Source organism: Myzus persicae, unplaced genomic scaffold (assembly GCF_001856785.1).
Source record: "Myzus persicae strain clone G006 unplaced genomic scaffold, MPER_G0061.0, whole genome shotgun sequence".
In the NCBI taxonomy this organism is placed as follows: domain Eukaryota; kingdom Metazoa; phylum Arthropoda; class Insecta; order Hemiptera; family Aphididae; genus Myzus; species Myzus persicae.
Window position 1 is genome coordinate 7,280 of NW_019100742.1, and position 22,119 is coordinate 29,398.

At 26.6% G+C, this 22,119-nt stretch overlaps 1 protein-coding gene across 1 annotated transcript; it reads left to right on the forward strand.

The window, feature by feature from the left end:
- The first annotated feature begins 9,607 nt into the window (after positions 1–9,607).
- On the forward strand, positions 9,608–20,900 carry LOC111042770. The gene is made up of 7 exons (XM_022327470.1): positions 9,608–9,767; positions 10,312–10,323; positions 12,977–13,006; positions 17,689–17,706; positions 17,990–17,998; positions 19,768–19,803; positions 20,698–20,900. Exons 1-7 carry the CDS (start codon positions 9,659–9,661, stop codon positions 20,814–20,816), a joined length of 333 nt encoding a protein of 110 aa, XP_022183162.1. The 5' UTR covers positions 9,608–9,658; the 3' UTR covers positions 20,817–20,900.
- Positions 20,901–22,119: the final 1,219 nt, after the last annotated feature.

Sequence of the window (22,119 nt, forward strand, 5' to 3'; positions counted from 1 at the left end):
CAGTGCTATGGTTATAATATTATTATAACAATTAACAAGTTGGACAAACGTATCATTGATAATATGGTACCATAGATAATAAACATCTATATATTTAAGTATATTTAATGAATGGTATGATACCCAGTGGCCAGTACCTATACACTAAAATACTTACCTACGATCTGAGTCATACTGTATTCCTGTACGTGTATTCGAATTTAATATTTTAATGTTTATATATTTCATGATAAGACTAATATATAAAATATTCAAATATTAACTTATTTTTCATAGAATTTAATTTCAAAATAACTTGTATAGTTATTAACAATTTGTAGCAAGTTATAACATATAACGATAACTTAAAAACTATCCTCAATTTGACTAATGTTAAGACTTGCAGTTTCTTCTAAAAGAATATAAAAATGAATTCTTAAATTTTAAACACAAATATGTAATGCTTGAATGCAAGTTTTGAATTAACATTCAATTCTAGATATTATATATTTTTGAATAGCATTTATTTTTATTTTTTACTAACAAACGCTAAAGAGAAAAAACTACATTAAAAAATGTTCAGTTTCAAACATTACACTAATTCAAATAACGTTTAATATTCGTATAACGGTAAACCATATTTTTATTTTTGATTTAAACTCTGTTTTGAACATAAGTATAATCGTTATTACACGTGGCCTAAAAAAAGCTATTTATTACTTTATATTCATTGTGATTTGATTTTTAGATAATTATTTATACTTACTAATTCGTTAGATTTTGATGTATTTTATTATTTTATTATTATACTCTTAGCTACCTCCTAATCTACTAAACTCTATAACATAATATATATAATCAAATGTGTTCTGATTGATTGATAAATAAAGATGTTAGTAAATACTAAACATTAGGTATCATAGACCTACAATTTTAATAGTTTATAGGGTTATGGTAGCCGGTAGGTATTCCATTATTTCAATTACCTATTGAAAACAGTACTAATTTAACGAACACATAGAAGTATAAAATACAATAAAATAATCGTATAACTTAGACAACAATAATGACACTTGTTGTGAATTTTAATTTCACAATCTTATGTTATTTTATAACAAAGAAAATCTTTTCTCCTGCATGTTTATGGTTTTACATACAAAAACCCAAAGACACAGGACGCCGAGGAAATGGTGCCGCTACCTACCGTGATCCTGCGTTGTTATCTAACAGCCTTCGAAAATGGCAACCAGAATATTTACTAGTGCAGGTATCACCTCATCTCCTCTACATCATGATGTAGACTAACTAACTTTTTGGAACAAAATTAAATCCTGTTTAAAAACTAATTTGGTTTCAGACCCGGTTTGGGAACAGAAATTGCATTATACAGTGCTACTAAATTTATTTATGAAGCACTTGATAATGGTAATAAAGTGACAGCAATTTTACTAGACCTAGCCAAAGAATTTTGATACGGCTGATCATTCTGAGCTTATTAAAACTCTACCAATTTTCGGTTTGAAAATTGGAGTTTAAATTGGTTAATACTATAATAAAGCCAGTATAATAATACGTGGACTTTAAGCCATTGCTAAAAGAATTGCACTTGAGTAAATAATTCATAGTAGGCAAAACAAAACATGTTGCAGAGGCTATAGGCTTTTTAATACAAATACAATTGTTATAAATATACAACCTAACGTTGAAAAATATTGACTTCAAAAAATAATAAATCAATTTAAATGTTTATAATTTAAATAGGAATGAAATAACTGTTTCATAATTTTGTATTAATTTAAAGCTATATATTTTATTACTATATTTTGAACTTTAAAATCTATTTCGTAAAAGTATTAATTGAAATGTATTTTAACGTAATTTGTATTAAATAAATAGATACTATAGTAAGAAATGCAGTAGGCACTCGAAACTATAACCTGCAGCTTTTTTCTAAGCCACGTATGATAATGAATATACTTGTGTTCAAAACAGAGCTTAAATCAAAAATAAAAATACCGTTTACCGTTATACGAATATTAAACGTTATTTGAATTAGTGTAATGTTTGAAACTGAACATTTTTTAACGTAGTTTTTTCTCTTCAGCGTTTGTTAGTAAAAAAAAAAAAATAAAATGCTATGCAAAATTAATAATACATAATGTCTAGAATTGAACGTTAATTCAAAATTTGCATTCAAGCACTACATATTTATTTTTTTAAATTTAAGCATTAATATTCTATATTATTTTAGAAGAAACTACAAGTCTTAACATTAGTCAAATTGAAGATAGTTTTTAAGTTATCGTTATATGTTATAACTTGCTACAAATTGTTTATAACTATACTAGTTATTTTGAAATTAAATTCTATGAAAAACAAGTTAATATTTGAACATTTTATATATTAGTCTTATTATGAAATATATAAACATTAAAATATTAAATTCGAATACACTTACAGGAATACAGTAAGACACGGATCGCGGGTAGGTATTTTAGTGTGTATAGGTACTGGCCACTGGGTATCATACCATTCATTAAATATACTTAAATATATAGATGTTTATTATCTATGGTACCATATTATCATTGATACGTTTGTCCAACTTGTTATAATAATATTATAACCATAGTAATAAGGTTGAATTATTTTAACTTCTCTCTTCACCTCCTGGTAATGCTCATAAGTCATAACTCATAAGTGTACCAATCATTTGTACAACAACAATTATGTACATAATGTGTATTTAGTATTATATGTATAATGCATATACCACGTAAAATATGTTTTTTTTTTTGTCAATTTTTTGTCAAATTGACGAGTTATATGAAGTATTACCGATGTATCGTTGACCGAAGGTATTTTTGATGTGGCAGACCATAAGGGTAACTCGACAACATATGTATACAACAGCGTTACTATAAGTACTTTCTAAGAAGGCCTATACTTATAAATTATAATTGGTATTTGGTATAATGCTTATTTTTGGTTTGAAATATTTATTGCTATTTTAAACTTATTTTTACATATTATATTTTATTCTGGTTAGGTAGGTACTCAGTATTTAGTCGTAGTTTTACAAAAATAACTACTTTATATAATTTACCAATAGTTATAATTTTATAAATATATTTGTTTTTTTGGCAATGTAATGTTTCCATCATTGATAAATACTGTTTTCTGTTATGTTCTTCGATAATAATTATAATATCGATTATCGTTTCTATTTCGTATTCGCTATCCGCTTTCAATAATTTATCTTACCGATATGTTATCCGTTATCGATTTCAATCGTTTTTTGAATCGTTTAGCGTTATACTCGTAACGTTATAAAAACGTTTATACTTGTGTTCAAAAGCCTATAGTCTCTACCACATGTTTTGTGTTGCATACCTGAAAATAGATTATTGACTCAAGTGCAATTCTCTTAGCAGTGACTTAAAGATTTTGTATTTCATAAAAGTATTAATTGAAATGTATTTTAACTTTATTTGTACTAAATCAATAGATACTATAGCAAGTAATGCGATAAGCGCTCGAAACTATAACCGTCTGTTTTTCAGGCCACGTATAATAAATATATCGATTATACTTGTGAGCAAGAGCCAGCAAGAGTTTCTACCACATGTCAGTGTTTGGTATCATCGTAACAAAAATTACAAATTATTGTAAAGAAATCACATTTGCAATTACGCTATAGTTATAATTTCATTCAAATTAATTCTCAATTGTAACGAAATTATTTTTTCAAACTAATTTCTTGGGATATTAATTGTTATTCCACGTTATTAAAATAATTAATTATTGTGGAATGTATGAGCATGGGCGCAAGGGTATTCGAGAAAAATTAAAAACCAATAAAATGAATTTACGATTCCAAAAGTTTTAGATAGTAAATAACAATCAACAATATTTTTCAAGACTCCAGAAATCAATACATTTTGTTCATGTATAGCTATAGAATTAAGTCATTAACAATGTACCTACCTACTACTTATTAGTTGTTATGGACTGATTTTTTAATTTGTTTTTAAAAAGAGTATCATTATTTGTAGATACCTGTTGGGTATCGAGAAGGTTATTAACTGAATAAAATAGTTAATATATCGAGTAACGTAATTTCATGACTTTTCAAACGTATTTTACCCAACACTAGAATTATACTAGTATACTATTATTATTCAATTATTAGAGCCGGGATGTGTAGGATTCAGCATATTTTTTTCGTGCAAAGAGAAGTACACTAGAATGTGATATCAATTTAATTTATGAGGTCAATATTCAAATGGGCAAACTTTTTGCATATTTGACATTTTTGGGCATATAAATGGATATTTTGATCATTTCTAGATTTAGTGACATAATTGTAATATTTTAAATGTAATATAAACATTTTAAACATAACACTTTATACGGACTATACGTAACCTATAATTTGTTGGGAAAAAAAACTTATATATTTATATTACTATGCAGTATGTATACAAGAATGTCGGAATTGCTTGTCGACGATCATAATCTTATCACCCATCGATAATTGACTTATAAGTTATAGTATAGGTACATGTAAGTATCACAACAAAAACACTTCGTCGAAAGTAAATTTTATATCACTTATTTTGTTTCAATAATTAATTTACTTGGCGAGAATTGGTTTTGGTTGTGATATCACCAATTTCTTACATCAATAATAATTGTTCTAATTTTTCCTCTCTAGGATTATTAAAGAAACGTCTTTACGACTTTACACTTTATATTTTAGTTTATATATTTATATTTATACTATTTTATTTCTATTATGTATTTAGCAATTAAGTTACCTATTTTAAAATTGTTAACAAAACAAAAATTATTCTGATTTATACTATCCAATTTTTTAATGTAGATATAATATTTAGTGCAGATTTATTATTGTTTGTAATTTATTTTGAATTAATATTAATACATTTTTTGAGTATATTTTTTTGCATACATTTGTTGCAAAAAAAAGTACAAATGATATATTTAAAGGTATATAGATTTGCATATTTTAAAATTTTAAAAACATATTTTAATGACATTTTGGTCATTAACAACAGAGCTCTATTAATTATTATTCTTATAAATAAAAACAGATTCAATTGATCTAAATAAAATATCTCAGCATTCAGTATACCAATTTGATCAATTATTTTTTATTATTAACTTAAATCATCTTGCTATCTTTTTCATTCGCCTTATCTCCCTATCATTTTCACTAAAAACAATATAAAATATTCAAAAGCCTTCACTCTCATTGTATTTTAACAATTAACGTTACCATATCGTTATTATTAGATTATTCATAGCTATAAGTGTAATTACATTATCTAGTTATTATATATTTTAGGGTGACCACATTAAGAAAAAAAAACAGACCATTTATAACCCCCCCCCCCCCCCTCTAAAGAAAAACCTTTCCGTATACATTACACATTTGCACACAACTGTTGAGTAAAAATACAAATCTGAGTCATATCACAAACAATTATTTTCTTACTACACCTTTTTTGAGTAAATAACCTAAATAATAAAAGTGTGTAAATGTTAAGGAATATTTATATTTTAATTATTTATTCAACAACACAATGTTAAATTTCTATAATAATATTTAAAAAAAAACCAATAATAATAATAATCGAATCAATACAACTATAATATCTGATACCATTGACTACAAAATTATGAATAATATTTTATTACATACTCGTATTATATTTAAGCTCGTAGAGTCGTAGAACGACATATAATGCCATACAATATGTCCCATGCATGTCGCTAATTTTACTTTTCGTCGACATTGTTCACGAGAAGTGTTATCTGTTATTTATAAATTTGGTTTCTAATTTGGAATGTATGACAAAATTTAGGGGCACAAGGGTGTTTGAAAAAATTAAAAATCAATAGAAAGGAATTCACGATTCCAAAAGTTTTACATAATAAATAACAATCAACAATATTATTCAATATCTCAGAAATGAATATTTATACATTTTGTTCATATATAGCATTAAGTCATTAACAACATACCTTCCCTAAATATTGCTGGTTCTTTTATTTAATCGTTTATTTTGAAAGGTTCTTTAATCCTTTTTTTAGCTTTTGATATATGTCAACAAATACATATCGATTGAATTTCATCTTCTTTATATCCATATATAGGTGGTACCTATGATGGTTTTTAATCCTTCGATCGATTTCTTTTGTCTTAAATAAACGTAACTTGTATTAATATTAAACTCTACTGTATACTAATTTTTTCATGTTAATTTTTTTTTTATTTATATAACTCTTTTTTTTATACTTGGCTTTATTATTATTATTATACTCATTTATACTTTTTATGTATATTCATTTTTTTTATCTAGAAAAGTAGCAATCAGAAGTCTCCAAGTACCTACAAGCCGGAGTTCCAGATGTTGTTCGTAGTAAAATGGATCCCAGAAATATTTTAGCTGTGGTATTAGATGTAGTAGATAACGTCGATAATGATTATTATAAATTAGCTACCAAAAATGGTGTTATAAATCAATTATACACCAGAAACCAGTTTTCATAATGTAAAGAAAATTTAATATCAATCACTGATGTTCAAATGAATCAACAAATTTCTATAAGGCAAGCTTCTGCATCAAATTCATCAACCGGTGGGCAATGGTGTACACGATGTACTTGCAAAACAAAGTGCACCACAAAAAAGTGTGGTTGTAGAAATTTTGACATTTTATGCAGTTCAAAATGTCATGGGCAGCCATACTCAATCTGAGGCCCGCTTATAGTTTATATGCGGCCCAAATAGAACTCATTGAATGGATAAAAAAAATTCAAAACTACTAACCTATGTATAAAATAGGTATAACAGAACAACCAAAGTGTGTCTTACGTAATTGCGATAAGGTGATTATGTTTTTGGTATCTCAACATCAAAATTCATATTAATTTAAAATAAATATTTAATTTTTTTATAATACATTTTCAAATGTTATACACAATATATAAATGTATTTTTAGTTTCTTTTTAACCCCCGTTCCGTTCATTTAATATTCCGTAATATTTTACACATGATGAATAGTCAGGAAAACAATCAAGCTAATGTGTGGAGACGGAAATATAATTATAGAATATGTAGATCATAATAACCTAGGTATGCAGGGAAATAATGAACATCAATCATGGTTTGATTAAACCTAAAAGAAATAAGACGTAAGAAGAGACATAACTATAATAAATAATAATTGTAAAATATTTACACGGGATGCTCTATTAACTACTACAGACGAAATTTCAAATTCAAATTACAAAGATTTTATTCCCACAATCAATATGAATAGCATGTTAAGTAAAATACCAGATAATGTACACAGTTTCAAATGTATAGTAATGAATAATGAGTGGAATAATAATCCGAATATGCAGCTAACAGATTTACGAGGTGTACCTATCTAAGTCTCTTGACGAGGTGCCACAAATGATTAACAATGAGGTACTGAGGAAGCAAAATCAGAAACATCAATTTGTTCATTCCTGCATATTATATGCTACAATAGTATTAGCAACGCTATCTATCTTATTGATAATAGCTATATACATTATACGTGGTAATAAAATTTCAATGCAAAAAGAACTGATAAGTTATAGGTATACCATGAGATTAATTAAATATAGAACACTGAACAGCCGACTATGTAAAAGCTTTCGAGGACACAACATTTACACCGTCACTAAGCTAAAATATATTATAAAAGAAAAGAAAATACAAAAAGTAAATAGTGAACAAAAAAAAAAGAATTTTATAATAATATAATGATAATGACTAATATAGTAAATATTATAGTAATGAGTTAATTAATCTAGTCAAATAAGTAAACAATATGTGTATGTTTACACTCTTACAGAGAATAAAAAGAAAAGAAGTCAAAAAAAATTTAAAAAACTAACAAACATAATCAAATGTAATATACTTACATAAATTCTAAAAATGGACGAAAACAGTTCGATGACCAGGGAACAAGTCTTAACGGTTCAATCGAGAATTCTCTATGATTGACAGAAACGATTTACTATTAGTCATGTCGAAAAGTCTGGAGAAATATAAATCAGGTGAATTAGAAGGGCCAAACTCCCATCACTAAGAAATAATTGGTTAAATGTTTGATCATACTTTTATAATGGATCTTTTATATTTATTGTAAATTCCATCACATGTATGAATATACCTATAGGTACTATAGCTCATTATTTACCTATATCTATTTACTGTCAGTTGTGTTCATCATGTTCGTGTTTTAGCTGTATCAGTCAATGTTTTTCGCAGTGTTAACATTTTATTTTTATTTTTCAAAATGATAAATGAAATTTAAATGATAATTTCAGAAAGGGGTTTAGATTTTTTAGTAATGAAGGGATACAACATACAAATTTTGACACGAAGCGAACATGTCATTAATAATGTACCTATACCTACCTACTTATTAGTCGTTAGGAAAGATGTAACGAAAGTTATAAATAACAGATAACAGTTTTTGTGGAACGTGGGCTGATTCCGATTTTTTGTTTGGACGGTTGGACCCCTACTAACCCCCTCCCCCTAGTGGGGAGACAGGTGGTAACTACAGTCCTGTGTTTTTATATTCTTTAAATGGTGACCCAACATCCTAACCTTTATAATTAATTCTATAGATATTACTTTGAAACTCTTTCGCCTCAAGCCATTGTGGTAATATGCATAAGATTCAAATATTTAATGTGTAATACACATTAAGGGTAACGGTAATACCGGTATATCGATTTGAAGTTTAAAAAAAATACGGTACATTGAAAGTATCTAAAATACCGAAAATATCGAAAATATCAAATTCCCGAAATACCGGAATATCGATTACACCAAAAATAGTTATGTAATATTTTAATCTATTTTTAAATTGTACAAAGATTAGATTCGGACCCTATAAAGTGCTGGAAAGTGTATTAAAATTAATTTCCAACTTTGACTTTGCTTGATAAAAAGTATTTATGTATACAGCCATACTGCAGGGTACTAGTGTTCCAAGCGAACTTGTGTTCAGTTGTGCTGGCAACATTTTAACCGATCATACATCATCTCTTTCAACCGAACACACTAGAGAACTTATATTTTTATCTATGAATTCAAAATTTTTTTCAAAATAATAAAGTAAAATATTTAAATATGAATTAGTGATCTTATTTTTTTATTAATTCAATAAATTAAATCATAATTATAATCTATTATATAACAAAAATATTGAAAATACCGGAATATCGATTATATCGAAATATCGAGTATACCGAACCAAAATACCGGTAGAACGATCTTTAGGTATACCGACTCATACCAGTATAAAATATCATACCGAAATATTGAAAGAAAGAAAAAAATGTCGTCACTCCTAATACACACTATTTACTCAAGTGTTCAAAATTGAAATCGCGTTCACTGACATGTGGAGAATAATATTGTGTTCTCTTGTTTTGTTATACTTGTTTTACTAAATAAACAACTTATTTTGAACATTATTTATTTTGTGCTGTGGACATCTACTCCTTGTAGATCGCTTATAAAAGAGATCGAGTAGTGTTATTTTATTTATTGTGTTGTTCAACGCTCACATTAGTTTTCTTATATTCTTATATTAAATCAAAATGTTTTCTTTAAAGCATAATTTAATAACGATTGCAATTATAATTTTTTTAAATTGTAGTTCAAGTTCAGCTACTAATTATAATGAAGCTACTAAGAGAATCATATTTAGTAAATATAAATCAATTATAACAATTATAATTACTAAGGTTTTATAGCAGCAGATTAAAAATAAATATCATTTATCATATTTTAATTGCATACAATATTATGATGTGGGGTAAACAAATGTTATACGAATAATTTTTTTTAAAAATTGATATTTTTGAGAAAAAAAATAAAACTTATTCTGTAAGTCAATTTTGTACAAACTAATTCCAACAGGTACCAGGCATATCTAGCTGAAGTATATTCATAAATTATTTGGAATGTGATAACTTTTTTCATATAATTGACATTTCGCAACAATTTTATTTTGCTTTATTCATACAACAATGAATTAATATTTTTTACAATACTATTAATAATATTTTTTTCTACATTAATTTTGGTCGTATAATTAAAATAGTTATTTAAAATTCGAATGTTATTTACGAAATATTTGGATAGAATTTTATATTTTCTGAGAATCTATTATTATGTGAACATTTTGATACGGTAATTGTATTAAATAGACACAACGGACTAAAAAAAATGTATTTTTTGTTATTTTCAGGCAATTGCATTGGTAATATTTTTAATACATTTTAGCAAACAAATGGTACTTTAGATTATTTATGATAAGAAGTATTATAAAAAAAATTCAGTGGTTGATAAATGTATTGTATATTCCTAAATTATTTGTGAGGCAAATGAAGAATTTGCATATTTCACGGAAGTAATAAATTCCTTGTCTATTTTTTGATTGACTTCGATTTCCATGTTAATGTCAAGTTGTAATACTCATAAATAAAGACCGGATTTATATGTATTTTAAATTGTAAAATATGCATGCAAACATGCACTAAAAAAAGTCGAAATATGCAAGAAAAAAGAATGCAAAACAATGTTTGATGGAGCAACTCTATCAGTCAACAGTCTAACCTAGGTGTATTTTAGCAATTTCTTTTAAAATTAGCAAGCCTTTATTTTTATTAATAATTTCGGAACATTTTTTTTTTTATTAATACGCTATTATCATTTTCAGCAAGATTAATAATAGAATTCGTAACTTGTTCAAAAATGTGTAAAGCATCTATGAGTAACAAACCTGAAGTCTCAAGATTTTTAATGCTTTCAACAATAATCGATAAATTTGTTTTAATATCAGTTAAATCGTTAATTATATTTGATTTAGTTAGAATATGTTTACAGTTTTGAATGCTTTTGACACCATCCTCTTGTAGGTTTTGAATAACATTTTTAACATTTTCAAAATTATCTGCAAAAAATATTGCCGATTCTAAACAAGCACCCCATCGTGTTATTATAGGTTGAGGTGGTAATGGTTAATTTTTGTATTGCGGACAAATTTATACATAATAATCGTACATACAATTATAAAATTTAATTTAATTTAATTTATACCTGGTGTATACGTATTATGCAAAAACATGCGTTTTATGTAAAATATGCACTTGTACCCAAAATATGCAAAATAAAAATTTGTAATATTATTTCTTTAAGAATGATAGATGAAAACCCATTTACTGCATGTAATTGCTTATAAAAATATGAACATGCATTATATGCAAAATCCGGTCTTTACTCATAAACTAGGTATTAATCTATTACATTACCTGAGTTACCTTAAATCAATTTTTAATATTTTACAAATAATAACTAATTGGTTTTATTAAAATAATGTAAAAGTTGTATAAAAGTATGTAAAAACGTATGTTGTTTTTTATATACAGCCATAGGTTTTAAAAAAAGCGTTTAGAAAAGACTATCAGTAAAATGTATTCTGGATTCTTTTTTTTTTATTGTGTAATGGTTTTTGAGATTACGCTTATTTCTATAGGTATAAATATATTTATAGGCATGAGCCTCGATGACGGAATAAATTCACAAAACAGAAAAACAATTGAAATATCTTTTAATATTTTTTCTAACATTTGTTGGTTGATAATATTATCTAACCTATAACAAGTTATCGTTTGTGTTATAAAATAACTTTAAAATAATCATTAAAATATACTAGCTTGCAGTTGCGGCTCGTGGGTTTTTTTTGAAGTAGTTCACATCAAAAAAAGTGTAACCAATATTATACAATATAATATAGGTATAATGTAATCTATAATAAATTTTATTAAATGATTGATAACGAACATTATCAGCTGAAAATCGGAATAAAACAGTGTGGAAATGGAGTAAAAATAAATTATAATCCTGAATAGCGACGGCGAAAAAAATTCTCTGAAAACAATTAAATTGGTCATGTGCACATAAATTCCGTTATAAAACAGATTACGTGTTTTGACTTGTTTTAATTTTTACATTATATAAATGTGCACTGCGATTGTGTGCAGGAGTGCACGGCTACACTACTATACATACCGATACCTCCGGAGTGAACAACCACCTGGCTGTTTCTTTTATTCAGAATTTCTATATTTTTATATTTTGAAACATAATCTTAACATAATAACTCAACAGGTATTTAAATGTATTATTATAATTTATGTTTTTTTTTTGTTTTGGTATAAAAACACGAGCTTTCACCGCTAGTTTGTTAGACCAATACCGAGTTATACAACCATCGCTATGTATTTAATAAATACTAAGATTTTGGTCCTCAAAATAAGATTTAGTGGCCCATAATTGGTTCATTAGAGATAAATGAATCATAAGATTAATCAACTCTTTATGTTACTCAACTAAAGCTTTCTATAATTTTAAAATTTAATAGATTTTCTAGTTATACTTGGATTTCAGAGTAAGTTAATTATAATTAGGTAACAGAAAAGTAATTGTATTTTATTTACTTGTTTAAAAAAAATTGTATTCGGAATAATTATAATCATTAATGTGTGTATCTTCTTAAAAGTAAATTGAAGTTACATATTTGGATATTTTGATAAAATAGTAACCTATAAATTGAATTTTTAATAGAAATATGTTTTAAGTACATGTATTTTCGTAATATTGACTTCAAATAAAACATTATTTTAGAATACCAATTTTATCCTTTTCGCACAGCCATTCCACGGCTAGCATAGTATGCTATTTGAAACGGTACATGCAGCAATAGCGTGCCACAACCTATTAAAAATATGAACTCTAAGAACTAAGATAACACACTATAAAAATGTGTTGGGGGATAGTTACATCTCAAAAGTTACATTGAATAATTCTGTGTAGTATTATTCTAGCACAATATTAATGTTATTAAATTGCAGATAACAAAACACAAGATATGGCGATTACAGGTAGGATATATAATGTATAATTTAATATATAATTAAAAAAGTATCACACAACTTTTAAATTTAATAATATTAAGAAAGCGTTTTGAAATTGTAACAATGAATGAAATGGAAACAGTTATATATGTGTTACAATAATTATATTTATTTCAACATTTAAATTATGAACTGAAATATTAAAATATTTATCAACAATATGTACCTAATATATGCAAACAATTTCATAAATTTGTAAGACAAAAGCATTTAAGTATTAATTAGGTATTGTAATTTATTGATTATTAATATTTTTTAGGAACAATAAGTACGTGTTTTCATTTTTTTTTACGTTTATGAATTTGTATTAATTGGTTTATAGAATGCAATTTTCTACATTTCTGTAACAGTTTACATCTCTACCTATATTGAACTATGATAAATCGACTAAAAATTGATTAACAATGATATTTATAAATGTAAAGTTGACTTCTATTAGTTTCTACTTTGTAACAATACCTAAGCTTCTATCCTACCCGTTTTTCCTTGATGTTTTTGTTTTTTCTCCTATACTGGGAACATTTTACAATAAATTGGCCCCAGGAGTACCAACTAGATCCAATATTCGAACCGAATCCACCCCTAAAGTTAAAAATTGAAGTATTTTTAGTGTCCTAAAAGGAAGGTAACATACAAAAAAAAAACTACCATTGTAAATTAAATACATTCTCACTCCACTCAAAATCTAAAACAATTAGTACAAAAAAATCACTAATAGAGAATGTTAGGTGCACAAAAAACTATCCCATTCATTTAAAGTTTATACTTGTTTTTAAAGGCAATCAGAGAAGTAAGTATTTATGAGTTATATAATTTGACTTTTTCTTAATAGTACCTACTTCGGTAGTTAGGTAGGTGAGTACATGACACTACCTAACCTATAATCTACATAATAAAAGGTACCATCACAGTTTTTTGATCCGAATAACCCACTCTTTACTTCACCTATACCGGCTTGTCGTAGTTTTCCACTTTTTATTGTTTGTCGAACATATATACATTATACAATATACATACATGTATAACATGGACAAAAATGAACCAATCAAAATTGGAGAACTACGACATTGGCCGGAGGTGAAGGAAATGTGCATAGTGGAAAAAACTATTATGGCTGTAATAATACATATGTCTATGTGTATCTATTTAGTCATGGGATAGAAACAAATGGTTAATAAGTAAATTATTAATTCATTTATTTTTTAATTGATTGCAATAATATGATAGTTTATAGTTTTATCTCAACTTCAATACAAATTTACCTAATAAAATATCATATTAATTATTAACTGAATATTACTTCTAACTTTTTATAATAGACTGTTTTAATAAAATAACTTATATAATATGTCCATAATTTTTTTCATACTCTTCATAAGTTTTATTTAAATTAATATGAAGGTTTTTTCAATTCATAAACCTATTTGTTTTTTTTTTATTTAGGTCAAATTATGGGTATGTAATTGTTGGGTTTTTCATTGTACCTATAACTTTTCTGAATTTGAGTCCTTTAATATAATTAAAAATTACTTGACATATTTGTTGTCTCTATCTTACAAGTGCGTAACATGACAAAAATAAGCTCGGCAGATCACTATATAGCTTCTTTAGATTAAAAATTAGAGTGAATCTACCCCTTGAGAAACTTGACGGTAAGAACATTATCGGTGTTTGGATGTGAGTTTTTTACAATAATTCAGTTATTAAATGAGTTATGAGCATTTTTATTTTACGCCATATTGATATTATGTACGCAAAACTTTACATTTTCTTTAAAATGACTTTCGTATGTAACATATTTTTTCAGAGGACATAAGTAAGTACTTATATTTTTACATTCACTTTTTCTGGAAAGCCCGTGCCCCGGATGGAAAATCGATAATTAGATAGAACACTAAGTGTTTGTGACTGTTTTTGATCTTTCTTACTTGAAACAGAATTGAGATCAGTGGTCGCGATTAGCCAATCAACCGATCTCTTGTGTAATATTGGTCAATCAAATAAAAATTAATTATAAATATATCAGTTGACCACGGGCTTAATATTAAACACTCTTTGACGCTTTACATATAAAGTAAAATTATGATCTTCCGATGGAGAAATAATAAAAGTAAAATATTATTAATACGATTCATTAGTTAAGGTTCTCGTTAAAACTTTGGAACAGTATTATTTTATTATAATTTTATTTTGTCCTAATAATTCATTTTTCTATTCATTATTATCAATTAATACTGTTGTACATAATATCCACATGCTGTTTTAACTTTTTAAAAAAGTAATTTTTATTTGTTTGATTTCGTTTCATATACCATATTTAATAGGTATGATAAATGTAACTCTCGCTGTTTGCGACGACATATTTGTAAAATGTTTAGTTAAATCCTTGTAACTGTAATTGTATCCATCGGAATCAAATCTTATAGTTCGATCAAAAACAATACGATCCCATATTATAAAAATAATCTCCCACTGAATATTTCTAAATCACCATAATTCAAAATTAATCTTAATAGTTATCATTTATTATAACGTATATTTGCTACCATAACATTATAATATTTCTTTTTGTCTAGAGACTTATTGTACGTAAATATTAAGTTGTTTGACTGAATTAATAGATTAAAAATTTTAATAATGTGCAATTTTAAATTTATATTACCTAGCAAAATTAATATGCTTTGAAGCAAAAGGTGCTAAATCGAACATTGTAGATTCTAATCGATTTTACATTGATGAGTTTTTTTTTTTGCTTCTGGCATTGCCTTTTGTTGTAATTTCAAAATATTATTCGTGGGTGGGTACCTACTTGAAACTTTTAGAATATATTATAATATTGTATACACACCATGATTTTTCAAATGTAATTTTTTGGCAAAAATAGTATAATCAATTACATTAATTTTATCAAATATACTAAATTACTGAGTAATATTATAGGCTGGCAGACTGTCTGTCAGAACTCTTTTCTCTCAGAATCGTTTTTCGTATACAATGAATTTATATTTTCATATCAATGAATTCAATTTTAACACCAGTGACCCACTTGTAACCTACTATGCAGCAGAGCGACATCCACTTACCCACCTTGTACGGTCCACATTTAACGATACATACTGATACTAAATCAGTCTTTCTCAAAGCTACCAAGAAACCAACATACGAAGAAATACTCAGTAGAACCATTCGATAACATCAAAACATGAGACTAATTATCAACAATAGTGTTACAAACTTACAAACTTCCAAACCCACAGGTTCTATTTGCATAGTAAAATAAAGAAGAGATTTGAAAATAATATTATGGTTAATTATTAATATTTAAAAATTTATTTTCTAGGTGATGGTATGAAACATTTATTGAGTTTTTTTATTTTATTGATCTCTGTAATTTAGTTTTGTTTGAAAATTTCTTAGTAAATTTATATGAGCAGTATTTCCTATTTGATATTTGTTTTTTAACCAATTGGAGCTCATAGAAAATGAACATTTAAAAAACTGGAGCACTCGTATATAAAAGCTATGAATTATAGGCGCGTGTGACCTTTCCTGTATGATGTATAATTAATAATTAGGTCAGCTGCACTGTGTAAGATATAATTATATTTTCCTTACTTAGTTTTTCGTTTTGATTCTGATAAAGTTTACAGTTAACGTCAAGTTAACCTAACCCAACCTAACTTATTCAAAATACTTATTTTAATTAGAAATTCTTTAAACATATTTTATTTATTCTTTACTAATTTTTGGAGTGTCTTTGCATAGTGGACGGTTGCCTAAAAATATTAGATTTTTTGGTTTTTGAAGTGAGACATCTCTAAGGAGGGTTTAAAAAAAACTTTATGCTCAGCCAACGGTTCAGGCGACCGGGTAGATGGCGCACTGAGTTACTATAGTTGCCATAGTATTCGTAATTATAATTGTAATAATAATCTAGAGTATTTGTATTTTGTTGTTCTGAATAAACTGTTCTTATTTAGGTATTAGGTTTATTGGGCATTTAATAATTTTCTTCATTTCCAAAAACAATAAAATAGTGAACGAATCGATCAATGAAGGGATAAGATAGAAAAATTATATTATCTAGGAAACAGGCAGGGTGGCAGGGTAGTTAACCGATGTAAAATGACGATTCAATTATATTATTCATTATGAGTATTATGACATTAATAACATTCGGAATATTGAAAATCGCCTCTTTGCAAACATTGTAAACTGCTAAATGTTAATCAGTCATAATCCGATTTCAAAATTTAAAATATGAATTGTATAATACAGTGATAAGATATGATTGATAAAATTCCACGGCTCCAAAATAAGTTTAACTGCATACCCTTGAACAGTTGTACCTGCGACATGGAGTAATTGTTTTAGGTGTCGATTACAAAGTAGTAATGAATTAGTAAATAATTTATTCTAAATAATTGATTGATAAATTATGAGATTATAGATTAAATGAAGATCAAATTCAGATTTTCTTTGATTTCTATCAAACACAATTAAATTATAAAGTTGATCTCCTACTAAAAATATTGTAAATTTATTGAGGACTTTTCAAATAAATAACTAAACTTGCTTCTGTAATCATAACATATTATGAATACTTTATGATTATACTTACAAATTATCACTGGATTTTTTTTTTCTAGCTGCCGATACTTTTCATGGTATGATATTTTTATTTTTAATAATTATTTTATTTTATTCTACCTTGTTATTTATTAGATGAATCTTACACATTATAAACTCAAATTAAACATAACTTAAGTAGTTGATGTGTATTTTTTAAGTATCTACCTATATGCAACTCTCAGAATTCTTAAAAAAAAAAAGGTTGGCACTAATTATTAGATTTCAATCACATATCTGTAATTTTTAGTTGAATTTATGATCTTATAATATTGTGAATATTGTATAATATTAATGACTACAATTTTTATTTTAATCCAGGTACACCAGGTACGTAATCTGTTTTATTTTGTAAAAGATGTTTGTTTTATGGTCTTTATTTTTATGAAGTTTTACAATAAGGAAATGTGTTGATTTTCCAACATTATTTTTCTATTTATTTATTAAGTGTGAAGTAAACTACTATCACCATTTTGAAATGTATACTTACTCACTGAGTACCATTATACGTATGAATCTGTTCAGTTAGGCAAAGTTTGACTATTATTACCTTCTATAACATGTTGACTCTAAAGGTTCTTAAACTATGAAACTAATATACAGTTTAAAGCGAGTTATCATTGTTTCAATCATACATTTCGTATGGTTACAAATTGGTGTATTAAATCGAACATTTCACTTTGATTTGATTATTTTTATTATTATGTATCTCATATTTGATGATAGGTTCAACATCAGGGGCGTCATTTGGGGGATTCAGACTATAGATTGGCAGCCCTATTTTTTTAAATGTTTGGTTGGCCCGTATAAAATGTTATATAACTGCGCCGTCGCGCGTCGCGTCGTCGATAAAATATAAGATGCAAACGCGCTGTAATGGTGCGAGTTTTTCATAAGAACCTATTGTCCTATTGAAGTATTGAATACATCTATTACAGTATTACATCTTATCAAAACTCGTTGCTTAACCGTTCTATTTATAAAAAAAAATGTGCCTCCGCCGCGCCGGTGTGAGAGATCGCAAGTCGCTTGCAACTCTCCGTTGTTTCGTGGTCTCATTTCTCCCACTGCATAGACCGTCGACGACCGGTTTTATTAACATTGTTTAATGTGGTGTATACTTAATAGTTAATAATATTATCTATTATTTTTATTTTTATGTTGGTGACAATGATTAGGCAATGAATATTATTAAATATATCTTTTTTTTATTTATATGAAATTGGTTAAACATGTTTGAAAAAAAAGTATTAATGAGTATTTGAATATTAAAATGTGGGGATATGAGTGAGCGAAGCGATCGGAAATTTTTTTAAGTTCCACTAAATAAACAAGATATATAAATGGCCTGGTGGAGGGAACAATTGGCCTGATTCAAATGTTTGCATCCCTATTGAAAAGTTGAAATGACGCCCCTGTTTAACATAGGTTCCATTTAACATAATACCATCTTAATTACAAATTATTATTATTAATATTTAAGCTGAAACAGCGGGAAGTACGTATATATAATATTTAATTTAATTATATGTAAAATATAAGTATAACCATTGAGCTGTATTTCAACACTATAAATTCTTCAAATATTCTTTTAAATACTCTTATGGTTTTAAATTTTCGAATTTCAATTTAGTGGTGCAAAAGTCGAAATGCAAAATCAGATTCCTTGCGTCCAATAATGTCATTTAATATCATGCTAACTATGTGTTTAATATTTGGGTAGCTATTTTGTGGATATTTGCATAGAAATTCTCAATTCTGTAAAAATGTTACCACCTGTCAATGTTACTAAAATGTTTAGTTTGTTGTTGAAGTATAGAAACACCCATTTTTTCATATTTTGTTCATTAAAGAGTTATCGATGTATAATTACTAAAAAATTTATGACGTTGTACAGTGGCATAAGTAGGATAAACCCTGTGTTCTTTGAGTAAATGTTGAAAATCAACTAAAATATTTCACTTGGAGAAAAATTTGTTAGATCTATCGAATATTTTACATTTTAACCTTCAGAGTTACTTACTTATATGATATAGACATATAATAATACCTAGCGAAAACAATAAGAAACTGTTACAATGAAGTTTATACTTTTACAGAATTTAGAGATGCATACAAAGCATTTATCCCAGTCCGTAAGTATAATTCATGTGAATTAAAATTGATAATGTATTATAATATAAATTATGTACTGTTATAGTCAATGTCATGACTGATAATTAAATAAAAAAAACTGCACATTTAGAGTACGTAGTATTAAGTAAAACTTCTTTATAGAGAGCAAGAAAAACCGGCAAAACACACACATTTCTATTGATTTTTTTATTTTTTGTTTAAATAAATAAATATTAAGGTCACTTCCTATTGCTTTATACACCCCCTTAAAAAATGTTCACTTAAAAATTGGTGTTGGAATAATATTAAAATTCATGATTATATTGAATAAAAAAAAGTAATTCACATAAGTGTTACTTTCCCTGCTTAAGTAAGCGACTGACTAGTACAGAGATCCAGGAAATGCTTTGCCAAATCCGACGTATCGTTAATTGAACATCAGTAAATTATATTACCAAGTACAAAAAATACTGGGCGATAATAACCTTCAAGTTGTTCCAGCTCAAGTAAATAGCGTTAAAATAACAGGTTATTCGATTATCCCGGGGGTCGGGTATTAATTGCCAATTATTGGTGAGTTCAGTATGTTAGGCATTTTATATTTTTGATTTTTTTTTGTGTTTTCAAAATGCATGTTGATAACATTATTCAGTGCCTGTAAAATGTATTCGTAAAGCTTATTAAAATCATTACATTTTAAAAGGTATTTTTTTAGTTTATAACAATAGAAAATTCCAATACTCCCATACTATAAATGATTATAATTAATTTGTTTGTTTTGAATAAAATATTACTTGGTTTGAGGCCAACATTTTTATTTATTTATACGTAAATATGCAATAGAGTTCTACGAATTTTTGGAAAGGCAATCTAATGCACTCAATCAACAAATATAGTACCAATGTATTTTGCAGGTGGAGGCGGGGACGCAGGACCGTTATTTGCATTTTGTTCCTATTTTAGAGACAAATGCATTCAAATTTTTGAACGTGAACTAATTATTACCAATGATGAAGGCCAAATAGTGGTTTAAGAGGAAGATGACTGCAATATGTTATTAAATTAATTCATTATTAATTTTTAATTTGTCAAATTTACAAAATTTTAGTTTTAATTATTAGAAAACGTTTAAAGAACTTTAACTAATTGTTTAAAATAATACTTAATTTTGGATGGCCATGATGTGCATTTTATATAATGAAATTTATAATGTTTTAAATACATAAAAATATTGTATAATTATATGAAAACATTTAGTGTATATTGAATCAACAATGAGGAATTAAATTATTTTCTAAACTATAATACGTTTTATTTCTTAAATTATATGCTCGTATAGCGCATAATATACATTACAATATTACATATTATATTATTATGTACAATATAATGTACTCATGGGTGGAATTTTTTATAATTATCTGTGGGGGATATATATAGGACTAGAAAAGTGTATTCCAAAAACTCCTTATGTTTAACTTGAATTGAAGGGAAAGAGAACATTTTCTAAAAAACCAATTTATATTTGACTCCTTCTTAACCTGACATTTTATTTTACAATACAGAAAACATAAAACAATTAAAATTTAATTATTAAATCAAACTTAGATAATTACTTAACTAAACTTAAATTAAATTTGTTTTTCTGAAAAAATATTGAGAACGTTTTTCTATTCTATTGTATGTGATAAATCTCTTTCAATCTGACAAGTATTGACAAGTTTATGAACCTATCATTTATCATGGTATTTCTAGTCCAATTCTTTATCCGCCTTATTACAGCAAATGAAATATTAAAATGTAAATTAATATGAACGTTATGAACACATTTGAGCTATAAAATATTTTAAAAATAAAAATTAGTGGTCAATGTGATTAGATAAAATTGATTAACGATATTGATTTTTACAAGCGACAACCTGCCACGGGAATCGTGAATATTATTATTATTATGAAAGATAAGTGGGTTAGGATTTTGATGAAATTTTATTTTTTTGTGGCGCTTGAAAACTTAGCTTCTTAAGTGGTTAATGTGCTTTAGATTTGTGTTATTTCAATTTTTATGTGATTTTGATAATTTAAATGATGTATTTATATTTAATTTTGTGACAGGTTCATTGTCTCGAACATAGCTAGGCGTGTCTGCGGTGGCAGCATACTCCAAGCTGGCTGCCCCACGTACGTCTCACCAGCCCACCGCATATGTAATATTGATGGTTTTTCATACGCAACCTTTAGTACGCCATTTGTATGCATTTGTATGACCATTCTCCCCATTTGTATAACCTTGGTTTTTAAGTTATAAAAAAAATAAAGGGGGTGGGCTGGGGTGACGT